Source organism: Lethenteron reissneri, chromosome 27 (assembly GCF_015708825.2).
Source record: "Lethenteron reissneri isolate LAM-NWPU_2019-01 chromosome 27, ASM1570882v1, whole genome shotgun sequence".
In the NCBI taxonomy this organism is placed as follows: Eukaryota; Metazoa; Chordata; class Hyperoartia; order Petromyzontiformes; family Petromyzontidae; genus Lethenteron; species Lethenteron reissneri.
In genome coordinates this window covers 16,398,509-16,415,358 of record NC_083805.1, presented here as the reverse complement: position 1 = coordinate 16,415,358, position 16,850 = coordinate 16,398,509, and the positions used below count along the sequence as shown (strand labels likewise).

Here is a 16,850-nt window from a genome sequence, read left to right as displayed (position 1 = left end):
CGCTCGCAGCCCCCTTTTGTTAGTGGGGCCGAGGTGTGCATGGGCGTGCGCGTTAAAGAGTCAATCGCTCGCAGGTGGAAGCGTGCGGTCGCTGCAGCTGATAGCTAGTTCATCGCTTGCAGGTAATAGCACGGTTCGCGGCCCCTCTAATAGCGACAATGTGGTGTGCACGGGCGTGTATTTTAACCCCGTGGGCTCCGAGGCCAGCAGCACAAGCATGGGGGGCCCCGTCACTCGGTCAGCGGGGGGCTGGCGGGAGCCGACCGACGCGGTGGAGGAGGGAGAAATTTGAGACAGATGCCATCCAGACATCCACCCTACGTCCATCCTTGTGGAAGAGATACGTGGATGACACGTTCGTCATCTGCCCACATGGCCTGTCAGCACTGAACCAATTTCTCAACCACATAAATTCCATGCACCCGTCTATCAAATTCACCATGGAAGTGGAAAAGGATGGCAAGCTACCATTCCTGGATGTTTTGACCTGATGGCTCGTTGGGACATTCGGTCTACAGGAAAGCCACCCACACGGATGCCGATCTAAAGCCTGATTCCCACCACCATCCAGCCCAGAAAAATTCCCTTATCAAAACACTACACCACAGGGCTTGTTGTATCTCCGACCAGCACCACCTAGCCAGTGAGTTGGAGCACGTACACCAAGCCCTCAGGATGAACGGATACTCGGACCGTACAATCCGCAAAGCTGTCTCCCCAACCAAAACCATCACTTTGCCGTACATAGCAGGGGTTACCAAAAATATTTCCAAAATCTTAAAGAAACACAAGATCCAGGTTCGTTTCAATACAGTACACAAAATCCGTGATTTAATCCCATCTGTAAAGGATGTGATTCCTGACATGCAATACCCTGTTGTTTACAAACTAAGTTGTGGTTGCGGCAGCAGCTACATTGGGGAAACAAAACGACATGTCTCGGACCGCGTTCGTGAACACAAGGCGGATCTGAAACACGGTAGGACCAATAACTCTGCCATTGCCGATCATTGTTTTAACGCTGTGGGCTCACACGAAATAGATTTTTCCAAGAAGGAGGTACTCTGCAAACCTACCGGCTACCTTCAGAGATTTGTTCATGAAGCCATCCAGATATATAAACACAGACACAACTTCAACTGAGAGGATGGGTACAAACTGAGCAATCATTGCAAGGACGTTATTAACCAGGTGAAGTCTTAACTGATTGTGATGTTTCCATCCTACCTTCCTATGTCAGCTGTTATTTCCGACTCTCTGTGTCTCTCTCTATGCCTCTCAGATCTCTCATGCTCACATGCCCTTTGGATTGCACCCGTTGGGTTGCACTCTTGCCTTTGGATTGCACCACTCTTCGATGTCACATTAACATCATGCTAATCTCTCACATTAACATAGCCACTTCCGTGCCCTTGTCGAGGAGGCCGCTCTACTATCTTACAACTACATGCTAATTTCTCACATTAACATCACTAGCCCCGGCCACTTCTTTATGACCCTTGGGCTACACCCATTTCACACCTTTTTAAACAGTCTGCCTCAGCAGCAGACCGTGCTTTCCCACCTGATGACGGGTGCTTGTGTTGCGCCCGAAACGTCGTGATTTATTTTATTTTATACCTATGTGACTTTACCCAAAGAACCAAAGAGTTTGTATCCCTTTCCTATACTTTGCACTCCTATGTTGTAACGTTCAAAAAAGTACTTCGGCTCGTTCTGGAAAACTCATGTAGCTCATCCAGAGCTTGGTTTCCGAGCTTCACTCCTATTGTTGCTGTTGTTCAAATTACGAAGCTATGTTTTTTTTTATTTTACCAGGTATGTCCCACTGAGCTTTGTAGCTATTTTTCAGAAGCGACCTGGCCACAAATGATAGCCAAACGGCGTGGCTTACCACGTTCAGTTTCAGTTTCATTTATTATGTACAGTAAAACCTTGGATTGCGAGCATATTGGTTCCGGAAACGTGTTTGTAATCCAAAGCACTCGTATATCAAAGCACTCGTATATGAGTTGTGATCACGTGACGCTCGGCAGACAAAGCATGTACACGTAATACTCGTATTGCAAGACCTCGCTCGTTTATCAAATTAATATTTATTTTAAAAAATTGCTCGTCTTGCAAAACACTCGCGGACCAAGTTACTTGCAATCCAAGGTTTTACTGTGTAGCCCTGTGAGCCATGCGGCTCTTGGCTCGGGTGCAACCGCAACAAACAAAAACATGAACCAGGAACATCTTAAAGTGACTACGCGCAACAGAAAAATCCAGGAAAAAACAGCAAAATCTTCCAGAAAAAGCACCGTATATCAATGCTGTGTGCAAAAATCCCAGTGGGATGCAAGTCAAACAATAACAACCATAAGACAATTTAGATTAAAGTGATCAGTCTAACTCTGTACTACAACAAACAAATATGGCTAAACCAAAACGTATTCGAAATCACCAAAATAAAGCTATAATAAGTATAACCCGTAAAAACAAAGTTTTTCACTCTAAATCCTTAATATGCGTGGCGGCTAGAGTCCTCTCGTCCTCTGGCTTGAGATGGCTGCCACCTATGGGTCAGATGATTGTCTGCAGTATTAAACAATTGGTAATTAAATATTTAATTTGTTTTCCCTAAACAGTGTAAAATTTTGGATTTTTTTATTCACGAACATTAATTGTCTCGCACAACGAGTCTGTGTGCAAAATGTCAGCTCGATTGGATCACGGGAAGTGGGTTAAAAAACGACCGAAAGGTTTGCACGGTCGTAAGCAAGCAAGCAAGCACGCGAACTTAATATAAAAGATTTAAAAACAATGTAACAGTGATCATAGCAACTGTGATTCAAATTTAACAATAAACGATTTACATAACATGTGCGACCAAATGGCCACATGGCCATTCATAGCAGCAAAATACTTTGAACGCGCGATGTTGATTCTAAATGTGGAAAGAAAATCCGGAGGACCCCGAGAAAAATCCACGCGACCACGGGGAGAGAGACGAAGACTCCAAATATACATCAGACCTCATGCATAGGGGCCGTCCATAAATGACGTCACGCACCTAGGGGGGGAGGGGGGGTCAGATATTTGTGACGATGCGTGACGATGGGGGGGGGGGGGGGTGATAAATGTGACGTCACATCAAAATGCGCAACTTTAAATAAATATAGACAACGCGTTCTACTTAATTAAATTGACTTTTTAATAAATGTTTTCTCCTACAACAGCAGAGAGCAGCGCCACATTAAATACGCACTACAATGACAATAGTTTAAAGCGATTTGAAGCATGTTTTATTTGGGGGGGGTCTGACTTTTTGTGACGCCATGTGACGATGGGGGGGGGGGGTCAAAAATAGTCCATAATCGCGTGACGTCATTTATGGACGGCCCCATACCAGGCGAGGTAGTTAACATCTCGCACACCACGGATCTTCCTACGTAAAATAGTCGGGCGATAGGCTAAACGGGATCATCCGTGTAACAATTTAAATAGAAAATTAAACTTTAACGAACGAGATGGGAAAGACTGCACGTACCCCGATGACGTCACGCCTGCGGTGACCTGTCGGGAAATGACGTCATGTTATGCTGCAACGATGACGTCATCACGCAGCTGTTCCCCCGTCAAGTGGAGCCGGCGCGGGGTGAGTGGAACGCGGGTGACTCAATCCTCCTCCACCTCACTCACACCCCTCACTCACCCCTCACTCACCTCTCACTCACCTCTCACTCACTCACCTCTCACTCACCTCTCACCCACCTCTCACTCACTCACCTCTCACTCACCTCTCACTCACCTCTCACTCACTCACCTCTCACTCACTCACCTCTCACTCACCTCTCACTCACCTCTCACTCACCTCTCACTCACCTCACCTCTCACTCACCTCTCACTCACCTCTCACTCACTCACCTCTCACTCACCTCTCACTCACCTCTCACTCACCTCTCACTCACCTCTCACTCACCTCTCACTCACTCACTCACCTCTCACTCACCTCTCACTCACCTCCTCACCTCTCACTCACCTCTCACTCACTCACCCCTCACTCACCTCTCACTCACTCACGCTCACCACGAGGGTGACTCCTCACTCACCCCTCACTCACCACGCGGGCGACTCACCCCTCACCACGAGGGTGACCCTCACCTCACTCACCCCTCACCCCTCACTCACCCCTCACTCTCCCCTCACTCACCCCTCACTCACTTCGTGGGCGACTCACCCCTCACTCACCCCTCACCCCTCACTCACCCCTCACTCTCCCCTCACTCACCCCTCACTCTCCCCTCACTCACCCCTCACTTCGTGGGCGACTCACCCCTCACCCTCACCACGAGGGTGACTCACCCCTCACTCACCCCTCACTCACTCACCCCTCACTCTCCCCTCACCCCTCACTCACCCCTCACACTCACCCCTCACTCACCCCTCACACGTGCGTCTGGCTGAGCACGCGGTGTCACCTGCAGGTGGTGACGGTGATGGACCCACCACCGACTTCTGCCCACGTGGAGTCACGGATTTGTCTCGATCATATTCACGACTGGAACTTTTAGTTTCTTCACGCGTCGTGTTGTTGTGTGCCAACACGAGAACTCTGATGAAAGAGAAGAATAGGTGTTAACCTTGTTGGCAATCGGATGTTTAAACACCAAATAGATACATCAAGTCAGCAGTAACGACACGGACTGGTGGTGGATATGCAAACACAAATATGATCTGAAAAATGTGGAATCGTCTTTGAAACGTGGACTACACCAGAGACAACCTTCTTGTTTGAAGAGACAGCCTTTCTTATGCTTGGTTCTTTCGGTAAAGTCACGTAGAAGGGAAGTAATAAATTAATAAAATTTTATTCTCACTACGTTTCGATTGCAACACAAGCAATCATCAGGTGTGACCCCCACAGCAAGAAAATTTGAAAAAAGTGGCGGGTTTTTTTCCCTTGGTGCTGACGTTAAGATAAAATCGCCACTTTTTTCAAATGTTCTTGCTGTGGGTTTCACACCTGATGATGATTGCTCGTGTTGCAATCGAAACGTCGTGAGAATTTTATTGTTTTATTTTGATTATTTCCCTTCTACGTGACTTTACCGAAAGAACCAAGAATACAATTCGTATCAGTTTAAAGTTGTGCAAAGTCAAATGGGCCCTCAGAATTTGGCCTGACAGCATCGAGTGCCAAGGGAAATGGGTTGGATTGTACGCATGCTTTGGTGTGTGCAGGTTGTGACTATCAAACGCTGTGCTTGAGAACACGTTTTTTTTAGTCTCCAGCTGGGAACCGTGATTTGAATTCGGGACCTCACCATCGCTCGCTTATCTCTCATACACAGGGCATTGCTTTAGACCCGAAGCCACCTGTCACCCTCCTTTGTGCTGTTTCAAGGAGCTGTGTCACCAGTTTCAAGTGTTATTTTCTTTCACTAGGTTTACAACTCAAAACAAGAGACCAGGATGAATCTTAACTTACAAAAGCGACCTATTTGTTTTGGTAATATCCCGTCTCTTCAGTTGAAGTCCACCGTTGCCGTGTGAGTTTAATGTTTATTTGTCTTCGCAGACCGTGTCGTTTGCCTTCCTTGGGGGTGGAGGCGACGCAGAGGAACAATATTTTCTTCTGCGGCCCCCAGCCCTCAAGTGACTGACGCATGAGACTCCTGGCTGCGGTGATGTCACGGGTGAGGTGCTGTGGCCGCCCAACAGGAATCGAGCATGCAGCCAAAGCGGTGGAGCCAGCAGAAAAGGTGACATCATTTAAAATACAACATTGGTGTTGTTTCAATGTCTGAAAACACGTTCTTAATCTCTCTGCAACCGGCACCAAGTCACGAGACATTTCCTGTTGGTACTCTGGTGGAAAAACTTGGGGTCCCCTCATCTCCCGCATCTCACTGATGAAGGCCGGTCATCATACGGCTGTGTGCGGTATGTCATAGTTAAAATGCAATACAGTAAAACCTTGGATTGCGAGTAACTTTGTCTGTGAGTGTTTTGCAAGACGAGCAAATTTTTAAAATAAATATTAGTTTGATAAACGAGCGAGGTCTTGCAATACGATCAGTACGTGTATACGCTTTGTCTGCCGAGCGTCACGTGATCACAACTGATATACGAGTCCTTTGGATTACAAACACGTTTCCGGAACGAATCATGCTTGCAATCCAAGGTTTTACTGTATTTTAAAATAATTAGAAAAAAAACACCATAAACCTCTCACAAACAGTCAATGCTGTTGCTACCACCACATCTCACAAACTCACTGTGATGGTCAATGATGTTGCTACCACCACATCTCACAAACCCACTGTCACAGTCAATGCTGCTGATACCATCACATCTCACAAACCCACTGTCACGGTCAATGCCGTTGATACCACCACATCTCACAAACCCACTGTCACAGTCAATGCTGTTGCTACCCTCACATCTCACAAACCCACTGTGACGGTCAATGCTGTTGCTACCATCACATCTCACAAACCCACTGTCACAGTCAATGCCGTTGATACCACCACATCTCACAAACCCACTGTCACAGTCAATGCTGTTGCTACCACCACATCTCACAAACCCACTGTGACGGTCAATGCTGTTGCTACCACCACATCTCACAAACTCACTGTGACGGTCAATGCTGTTGCTACCACCACATCTCACAAACCCACTGTCACAGTCAATGCTGTTGCTACCACCACATCTCACAAACCCACTGTGACGGTCAATGCTGTTGATACCACCACATCTCACAAACCCACTGTCACAGTCAATGCTGTTGCTACCACCACATCTCACAAACCCACTGTCACAGTCAATGCTGTTGCTACCATCACATCTCACAAACCCACTGTCACGGTCAATGCCGTTGATACCACCACATCTCACAAACCCACTGTCACAGTCAATGCTGTTGCTACCCTCACATCTCACAAACCCACTATCACGGTCAATGCCGTTGATACCACCACATCTCACAAACCCACTGTCACAGTCAATGCTGTTGCTACCATCACATCTCACAAACCCACTGTCACGGTCAATGCCGTAGATACCACCACATCTCACAAACCCACTGTCACAGTCAATGCTGTTGATACCACCACATCTCACAAACCCACTGTCACAGTCAATGCTGTTGCTACCATCACATCTCACAAACCCACTGTCACAGTCAATGCTGTTGATACCACCACATCTCACAAACCCACTGTCACGGTCAATGCCGTTGATACCACCACATCTCACAAACCCACTGTCACAGTCAATGCTGTTGCTACCACCACATCTCACAAACCCACTGTCACAGTCAATGCCGTTGATACCACCACATCTCACAAACCCACTGTCACAGTCAATGCTGTTGCTACCACCACATCTCACAAACCCACTGTCACGGTCAATGCTGTTGATACCACCACATCTCACAAACCCACTGTCACAGTCAATGCTGTTGCTACCATCACATCTCACAAACCCACTGTCACAGTCAATGCTGTTGCTACCATCACATCTCACAAACCCACTGTCACGGTCAATGCTGTTGCTACCACCACATCTCACAAACCCACTGTCACAGTCAATGCTGTTGATACCACCACATCTCACAAACCCACTGTCATGGTCAATGCTGTTGCTTCTGTATCTCACCATTCTTCATTCTGCCAGATCCTGCAGCACAGTCAATACCTGACCCTCCAAGTCTTATTTACAATATTATACCACCAACTGGGCGTGGGTCTCCCCCTTCATCGCTCACCTCTGGGTGACAACTTCAGTGTCTGTTACAGTTTCAGTTTCATTTATTTGGTATAGCCCTGTGAGCCATTCGGCTCTTGAATCGGGTGGAACCGCAACAAACAAAAAACAAAAACATGAACAAGAAAACATCTTAAAGTGACTATGCGCAAACAGAAAAATCCAGGAAAAAACTGCAAAGTCTTCTAGAAAAAAAGCACCGTACACCAACGCTGTGTGCAAAAATCCCAGTGGGATGCAAGTTAAACAACAACAACCAACTTAGATTAAAGCCATCATTCTAACTCCGTACTACAACAAACAAACATGGACAAACCAAAAAACCATTTTTAAATCACCAAAATAAAGCCATAAGCAATGTAAGAGTGATCACAGGAACTTTGACCGAAATTTCACAATAAACGACATCAACAGTAACCTGCCTTCCTCCTCCATCCAGCTCACGCTGTTCAACGTCACTCGGATTGTTACAGGTGCGCTCTGACCAAAAAGTAAAGAGACGTGTGATCATTTCGTAACAATTTCTGGCCATGCTGCAGGATGTCTTCGACAATTGCTGAATGCTGTCATTCAGCTGCGTTATAGCTGAGTCTGTTTAATAAAAAATGAAAATATTGATTTATAATGGAGAAATCCGATGAGCTATTAAGCTATTTTTTTACAGATGCCCAATAGGGGTGGGTTAAGAACGTTACAGCAACAAACAATACGAAAACACGATAGCAGTGCAAAGTACAAGAAAGGATAAACAATTTAACACGTAGGCTTTCGCGACCAATATTATTCATAATCAACGTTTTTGGGTTTAGATCGCGTTATTTATAAATGTGTCGTAACCCTCCACCACCCGACACGGCCAATCAGTAAAAAAGTGTCACGTTGACCAAAGACAATTAGTTCACTGCTTTAGCCCACCGGTGTGTTGAAGCGTGAAACCACAACAATTTACAATTTGAGTACGTGTCGGTTGGTGGAGGGTTACGACACATTTAGAAATAACGCGATCTAAACCCAAAAACGTTGATTATGAAAGGTAAACAAATCACCCAAACGCACACACAAATAAAACTCAACCATCCCCATCCTACCAGGCAAAGCCCACTGAGGTATTAACTTATTTTTCATATATCTGTGACAGGATTTGTTGACGCTGTTTTTGATTTGTACGTAAACACCGTTTATTGTTTGCCCTGTTTGCAGAAAGTTCCGTTGTGGGTTTCGCGTAAAATAAAATGAAAATGTTGCCCGTGTTAGTTTGTCGAATGTCCTCTAACTGGTGCCACAGCCGAGCGTCTTCAGCTGCGGTTGTCCTTGGGAGTGCGCTGCTCCGCTCAGTTGGCCTTCACAGCTAAAATCATGAGGCCCGAGTCTGATTTCAGTCGGGAAAAAAATTGCACAATGAATGGGGTGCGAGCCTGCCGCTTGTGCAAAAATTTTTTTCCCAGATGTTGCGACGAGATGACACGTGTACCGCGATCAAAGGTTGGCGGCACCTTTGTGCAACCGCACATTAGACGAGCGGCGAAACTGCGCGTAGTTTTTCTTCGTCATTTTGGAGAAAGGAAAAATAAGTTGGGTTTGAATTTTTGCGACGTTTACAATTGGGTGGAAACGGTTACATCGAAACAACAATGCATTAGCCCTGATATGGGAATGTGGCTGATGAGACATGACATACGCGCAGCCTGATTGATGTATGACCTCTCGTTAATATGTTTGGCATTCCATGGGGGATATGGTTTTCGGGAATTCATATTTCAAGAATTCACTGAACGAACTGTCCACATTACTGCTAATGTGTGCGCTTAATTCCTCCTTGCCGGTCGCCCCACAATCAACCGCTCATCGCGAGCAGCATTCATTGGAGGGGAAGCATAAATGTCCTTTACCACTTTTGTCATCATCACAAACATGCTTATGACCTTGTAAAATGCATTGTGAATCTCCGCAGGCTCTCACCTCAATGCTTTCAAATTGCATTCGAACGAAGGTTGCGTGCGTGTGTGCGCGTGTGTGCGCGTGTGCAGGGGACGGAAGTGAAATCTAAAGATAAAACCATTTCGGCTTTAATGGAAGCCAACAATCTGACACTGGAGGAGAAGAAAATTCTGAAAAGACACACAGAAGCCTGTCTGGTGCGTCTCCGTTGTGCTCGCGTGCGATTCTGTTTATGTGCAGGAACAGTGGAATCCCTGTGTATGTACACCATTGGAACCTCATTTGCCAGTAGCAAAATATGATAATTGGTTTTTTACCCTTTTATCTAGCAACAAAACTGACATCTTTTTTACAAGGAGTCATGTTTGCATTGACTACAATACCTGCAGTCGTAATGCAAACAAAAAACATAGCTCTGATAATGTATGCACTGTCCTTGAAATTGTTTGGTCCACACACGAGACAGCTCTCCTTAGAGCCTAGTCTCACATGGTGTTGGACCAGATGACGCCAAAAGGCTGTCTCGTGTGTGGACCAATCAAAGGTGTCAGTTTTGTTGCCAGATTAAAGGGTAAAAAACCAATTATCATCCCTGTGTATGTGTCTCATCCTGTGTGCGTGCGTCTCCTCCGCATGGGGAATGGTAGTGCAGTAGTTTGCGTGCTGCACTACGAATCCGGCGACCCGAGTTCAATCCGCGCTCACGGCCAACACCAGTGATGATTATCTGAATTGGTCCTGGGCCTCCCCGTGGTCGACTCAGCCTCAAGTGAGAACCTGATGGGCTGTGTGTAAACACCACCACTGGGGGAGACAAAGGTGGCCAGGCGTGGTGCTGACCACCCACGCCCTCGTGTGCCGTGCCGGCCTTCATAGGTGCTCACTAACAGCACTTGCTCCAACAGTGTGTTCAGGCTATACGGGGCACGTGGTAGCGCGTTCGCCGCTTGTTGCAGATGTTCACGGTCTGATTCCAAGAGGTCGCCCTGGTTATTACTGCCGGTGTTTAGCCACCAAAAATATTTCGATTTAAAGCTTTCATCACCACCAAAAATACCTTGCGTCTGCTTCACAGTGGATGTTAAAAGACCCTGTGGCATGATTTGCAAGAGCAGGTGAAGCGTTATGCCGCCATCACGGTCCAAATTTTGCCAAATTCTAAAAATGACGCCACAAATCACTCAATTGGAATTATACTTGGCATGAACCTTCTGAAAAAAAGACTGCGTGAGGCTTACCTGGGTTAACAAGGAATCCTGTGTGGAACGGAGGGAGAACTTACAAACTCCACACACTCTTCAGAGCAGGGGGAGAGCGTACAAACCCCACACAAAGGCACCCGAATTGGGAATCGGAATCAGCCCTTTCTTGCTGTGAGGTGTCACCACTGCACCACCGCCACCCTGCCGCCCACCATCGATGAATCGACGAACTGTGACATGCCAACGTAGCGCAGTAACTGACACGCGCGGGACCTTGTGGAATGGAAACTCTGCGTGCGTGCGTGCAGGCAGGCAAGGACACGTACGTGGACCCCGTGTCCGGCTACTCCGTGTTCACGAGCCGCTCTCACTCGCTGCGCGGGAAGTGCTGTGGCTCGGCCTGCAGGCACGTACGTACGCACGCACTCACGCAGCGGCCAGTCGCACGCACATGCGGTCCCACAGCGCGGGTGGGGAACTGTCTGGAATGCTCTTCCAGTATGAGGAAGGCACTGGGGCTATGCACTTTCAAATCTAAAATTCACGTCTTTAAAACTGATCCCTCTATCTAGATTTGAAGTTTTCGTGACTGCAGGTTTCCATACTCTTTGGTTCTTTCGGTAAAGTCACGTAGGTAGAAAATAAAATAATTGAATCACGACTTTTCGGGACGCAACACAAGCGTCCGTCATCAGGTGGGACAACCACAGCAATAAACAATTGCTGATTGCAATTGCTGAAACGTCGTGATTGAATTTATTTTATTTTATACCTACGTGACTTTACCGAAAGAACCAAAGAGTATGTATCCCTCTTTTTAAGACCGAAACAGGAGGATTTCTCCACATTCCTGGCTGTCGCCTGGTGAGGCTGGTTGTAATTACCGGTGAAACGTCACAGTACTCGAATTGTAGATGTTGTGGCTTTACTCCAACACACAAGCGGTGTGCTGAACCAGCAACTAATCGGCACGTTTTGTTTACGTGGCAAACCTTTACTATATGGCTGTGTCAGGTGGTGGCGGGTTCAAGGACATCGTTACACGATCTCACCCAACAAAAAACCTCTTACGGATCTTTAAAACTGCTTCTTGTGTTTAGTTTGTTGTCCTTCCCCCGCACCTCCGACTAGCACGGTTGGCTACGTACGGTGCGAATGAAGTTCAATGTACGTCTCCTCTCCGGGGGCCAGAGGCGACTTTCACACACCCCCGGTTGGGCACAGAATCAGAATCTTTATTTAGCATGGGAAAAATCCGATGAGCTATGAAGCTCTTTTTCACAATGCCCTGTATTCGCGCACACCATTGATTGGTCCAATGACCACGGTGGTGGTAGTAGGAACGCGCGCGAAAAGTAACGCACGTGGCGTCCGAGTTGCTGTGTCCGTCACCGTTCTATTCAAGCAGTGGTTCTTAACCATTACTGCAGTCTTGTAACTCTGGTTCTGAATGGTTACAACTTGTATAATGTTAATAAATGCAAAGGGGTTTGATGAAACAAAGTAGTTGTGCTTACATGCCCGTACTTTATTTGTGCTTTCGATGATTTACCTTCTCAGAAATATGGCCGTGTCTCGCACCCCCAGAAATTAGGGATTTCGATCGGATTCTTGGGGTTTGTTAGTAATAAATCGGCATTTTGCGACCCCCACTGCCATTGTGTAGAATATTATTACGTGCCAGGGACTCTATGAGATGATAGGACAATAGTCTGAATCCATAATTGGCAATAAGTAACGGCAAAGCGGTTATAAGTGACTCACAGAATTGTGCACAGTTGCATATACAGCACACGGCTTCCCTGAAGGTATCAACACCTTCAGCGAGCGCGATGCCGATCACACCACGCGGTTCGAATTCGACCCTCGATCGATGGCTGCGCCATCGCCGCACACGCGTCGAATAAAAATCAAGGGACAACTCCTTACTCACTAACAACTCCTTACTTACTAACAACTCCTTACTAACAACTCCTTACTTACTAACAACTCCTTACTCACTAACAAGTCCTTACTCACTAACAACTCCTTACTTACTAACAACTCCTTACTTACTAACAACTCCTTACTCACTAACAACTCCTTACTAGCAACTCCTTACTTACTAACAACTCCTTACTAACAACTCCTTACTTACTAACAACTCCTTACTTACTAACAACTCCTTACTTACCAACAACTCCTTACTTACTAACAACTCCTTACTCACTAACAACTCCTTACTTACTAACAACTCCTTACTAACAACTCCTTACTTACTAACAACTCCTTACTTACTAACAACTCCTTACTTACTAACAACTCCTTACTCACTAAACAACTCCTTACTCACTAACAACTCCTTACTTACTAACAACTCCTTACTTACTAACAAGTCCTTACTCACTAACAACTCCTTACTTACTAACAACTCCTTACTTACTAACAACTCCTTACTTACTAACAACTCCTTACTTACTAACAACTCCTTATTTACCAACAACTCTTTACTTACTAACAAGTCCTTACTCACTAACAACTCCTTACTCACTAACAACTCCTTACTCACTAACAACTCCTTACTTACTAACAACTCCTCACTCACTAACAACTCCTTACTTACTAACAACTCCTTACTTACTAACAACTCTTTACTTACTAACAACTCCTTACTTACTAACAACTCCTTACTTACTAACAACTCCTTACTTACTAACAACTCCTTACTTACTAACAACTCTTACTTACTAACAACTCCTTACTTACTAACAACTCCTTACTCACTAACAACTCCTTACTTACTAACAACTCCTTACTTACTAACAACTCCTTACTTACTAACAACTCCTTACTTACTAACAACTCCTTACTCACTAACAACTCCTTACTCTACTAACAACTCCTTACTCACTAACAACTCCTTACTCACTAACAACTCCTTACTTACTAACAACTCCTTACTTACTAACAACTCCTTACTTACTAACAACTCTTTACTTACTAACAACTCCTTACTCACTAACAACTCCTTACTCACTAACAACTCCTTACTCACTAACAACTCCTTACTTACTAACAACTCCTTACTTACTAACAACTCCTTACTTACTAACAACTCCTTACTTACTAACAACTCCTTACTTACCAACAACTCTTTACTTACTAACAAGTCCTTACTTACTAACAACTCCTTACTCACTAACAACTCCTTACTTACTAACAACTCCTTACTTACTAACAACTCCTTACTCACTAACAACTCCTTACTTACTAACAACTCCTCTATCATGTATCATTGCTGGAGGGGTTTCCCCCCCCCCCCCTGAAAATCCTGGCTCCGCCCTTGACTGTACGCAAGGATCGCCTCTCGATCGGTTCCGCGTTTAATGTCTCTTGCTGGTTTTGTCTTATTTGTGCCGCTAGCCTGAAGGCACATTAAGGGCCGTCCATAAATGACGTCACGCACCTTGGGGGGGGACAGACATTGTGACGATGTGTGACGAGGGGGGGGGGTTTGAGAAATGTGACGTCACATCAAAACGCGCAACTTTAAATAAATATAGACAACACGTTCTACTTAATTAAATAGACTTTGTAATAAATGTTTTCTCCTACAACATCAGAGTGCAGCGGCACATTAAATACGCACTAAAATGACAATAGTGTAAAGCGATTTGAAGCATGTTTTATTTTGGGGGGGGGGGGGGGCAGAGCTTTGTGACGTCATATTTGAGGGGGGGGGGGTCTGACTTTTTGTGACGCCGTGTGACGATGGGGGGGGGGGGGGTCAAAAATCGTCCAAAATCGTCCAAAATCGCATGACGTCATTTATGGACGGCCCCTTAGCGCATGATTTGCATAAGCCGTAATTAACTCTTAGACTTACAATTCGAACCATTGTAAATGTAAAGAATCGGTCTTTATTGATGTGTCGTGAGATGCCTCATGCACATGTACATGTGAGTAACAGTGCAGAGGTACACTCCCAGTACACATGCGGATATGTACTGAGAGTATTTAGCCTGTGGTAATACACCAGGATAAATTACACATACAGAGATGGGTACAATGGGAATATAAACACAATGCCCAACAACACATAACTAAAAATAATCACAATAATCTCTAAATCATCTCAAAGCCTTCGTTATTCGCGTGCCTCCTGTGTGGCCACCCCCCCTCTTGGGTCTCTGCCTTCTCCACACCGCCCGCTGTCAAAACAGACTCCGCTCCTCCGTGCAACAGCAGCAGCAGCAGCATCGTCAAAGCCCTGATACAGCATCTTTCTCCCTGTTTTCTCCAATTTCTCCACTCCTTTTCCCTCCGTTTCCTTTTATTTCCCAAGCTGATGTATGCTGGTGTTTGAGTACCAACCGTGTATAAGTGTCAACGTGTACAATGCACGCGGACACAGGGATGGTTACCCTCCTTTTGCACTTAGTCACATATTCACTTTAAGATGTTTTTTGTTCATGTTTTTGTTTGTTGCGGTTGCACCCGATTCAAGAGCCGAATGGCTCACAGGGCTCTACCTAATACATGAACTTGAACTTGAACATTGACACTGGCAAGCGAAACGGCACAGGCGCACGTCCGTACACGCTGAAGCGGCGTCTCCCCTGTGGTCCCAGTGCCCCTTTGAGCAGGTGAATGTCAAGGACCAGCAGAAGAAGAAGACCTACAACGGCTACTTCTACACATGACGACTAGAAGATTGCGGATTACAGTCACCTTCACCAAGGCTGCTGGCAGGCGGGGATGGTCTTGTGCGTGGGCGGCTGCTCTGTGGAGCTGCTGCGGTGTCCAGAGGCACACGCTGATTCAAGTGTCCACAGGGTTAATGTTGAAGTTGTGGCCTAATTACGTGCGTGGAGATGTACCATCTAGTATTGCGTAAGTTATCCTAGGGGGTTCAATATGTTTTTTGTTTCACCAGGGTGAGAACTTAAGAGGCCAGGAGCGAGTTGCGTTTTGCAAGGGTGAGCTCGGTTGCCAAAGTTGCAAACGCAGAACAATAAAGAGCATAGTGCAACAATGAAACCAGTCGATATCATAGCGAACTCAAGAAAATGTGAATAAGAGTAAAAAGAAGCAAATATGAATCACTACGGCCAAGATAACCGCGTAACGGAAGCGATTGAGAGCGGTGCGTATGAAAGCTTGCGTTGGTGATGTCTCTCCTCTGGCTACTGCTGGTGGGAGGTCCACGCAGCGTTGTGCGATTCCCACTTCGTGGAAAGGGTGCTATACAGATCCAATATAGAACAGAATTATTACGGCGTGTGAGCCTATTATTACCAAATCAAAAAATGTGTGTATCGAGTACGTGCGTGTACTGATTTTGGTGATTAAACATTGTAAAACTATTCGTGCGTTTTTGTGATTTCGATAATAAAGAGAAAATGTCGAAACGGCTCTGATCGAAACCAACGTGGTTTGTGTGCTGCTGTGTGGGCCTTCATCCCAAGCAGTGGCGGCTCCTGCAAAATCTCTCAGGGGGGGCAAATGTCTGGATGATTGATAAGGATAAGGTCCACCCATGCAATGGATAAATTAACAGCTTAAGCATGTAAAGGCAACTTCACTACTTTAATATTAATGAAAAATAAAGTGACTCTTACAATACATCTCCTTGTTTGTTTCTATACTCACTATTATTACAATCCACTCAGTTTCTTTTATTAAAGATTCCACTAGGTGGCGTCAAATAATATTGTTGACTGAAACGTGCTTACGTATGATGACGTAAGCACGTTAGGGCGAGCCCTCCCGGAAGCCATAGAGAATGCATTGGAGCGCCCGCCGATCGAAAAAAAACATCTTTCAATGTAAGTCTATGGGGCCACTCGGGGCGATTCTCAGCCAGAGTGAAATCGCCCAAAAAGAGGCGGTACTCCACAGAACGTGACATGACGCTGATTGGACTATATCCAGAGGCACAGTAACGGCTAGCGTAACTCTGGTTGAATGAGATTT

The 16,850-nt window shown here is 45.8% G+C and overlaps 1 protein-coding gene across 3 annotated transcripts; it reads left to right on the top strand.

The window, feature by feature from the left end:
• The first annotated feature begins 3,594 nt into the window (after positions 1 to 3,594).
• C27H1orf53 (chromosome 27 C1orf53 homolog) lies at positions 3,595 to 16,639 on the top strand. Of its 3 annotated transcripts, none has more exons than XM_061561591.1 (5): positions 3,595 to 3,640; positions 5,564 to 5,747; positions 9,783 to 9,890; positions 11,204 to 11,301; positions 15,506 to 16,639. In XM_061561591.1, exons 2-5 carry the CDS (start codon positions 5,652 to 5,654, stop codon positions 15,522 to 15,524), a joined length of 321 nt encoding a protein of 106 aa, XP_061417575.1. In that variant the 5' UTR covers positions 3,595 to 3,640; positions 5,564 to 5,651; the 3' UTR covers positions 15,525 to 16,639. The 3 variants fall into 3 exon arrangements, with proteins under 3 accessions (XP_061417575.1, XP_061417573.1, XP_061417574.1); XM_061561589.1 differs by having other exon boundaries at positions 11,204 to 11,305; positions 15,506 to 16,633; XM_061561590.1 differs by having other exon boundaries at positions 3,633 to 3,655; positions 11,204 to 11,305; positions 15,506 to 16,634.
• Positions 16,640 to 16,850: the final 211 nt, after the last annotated feature.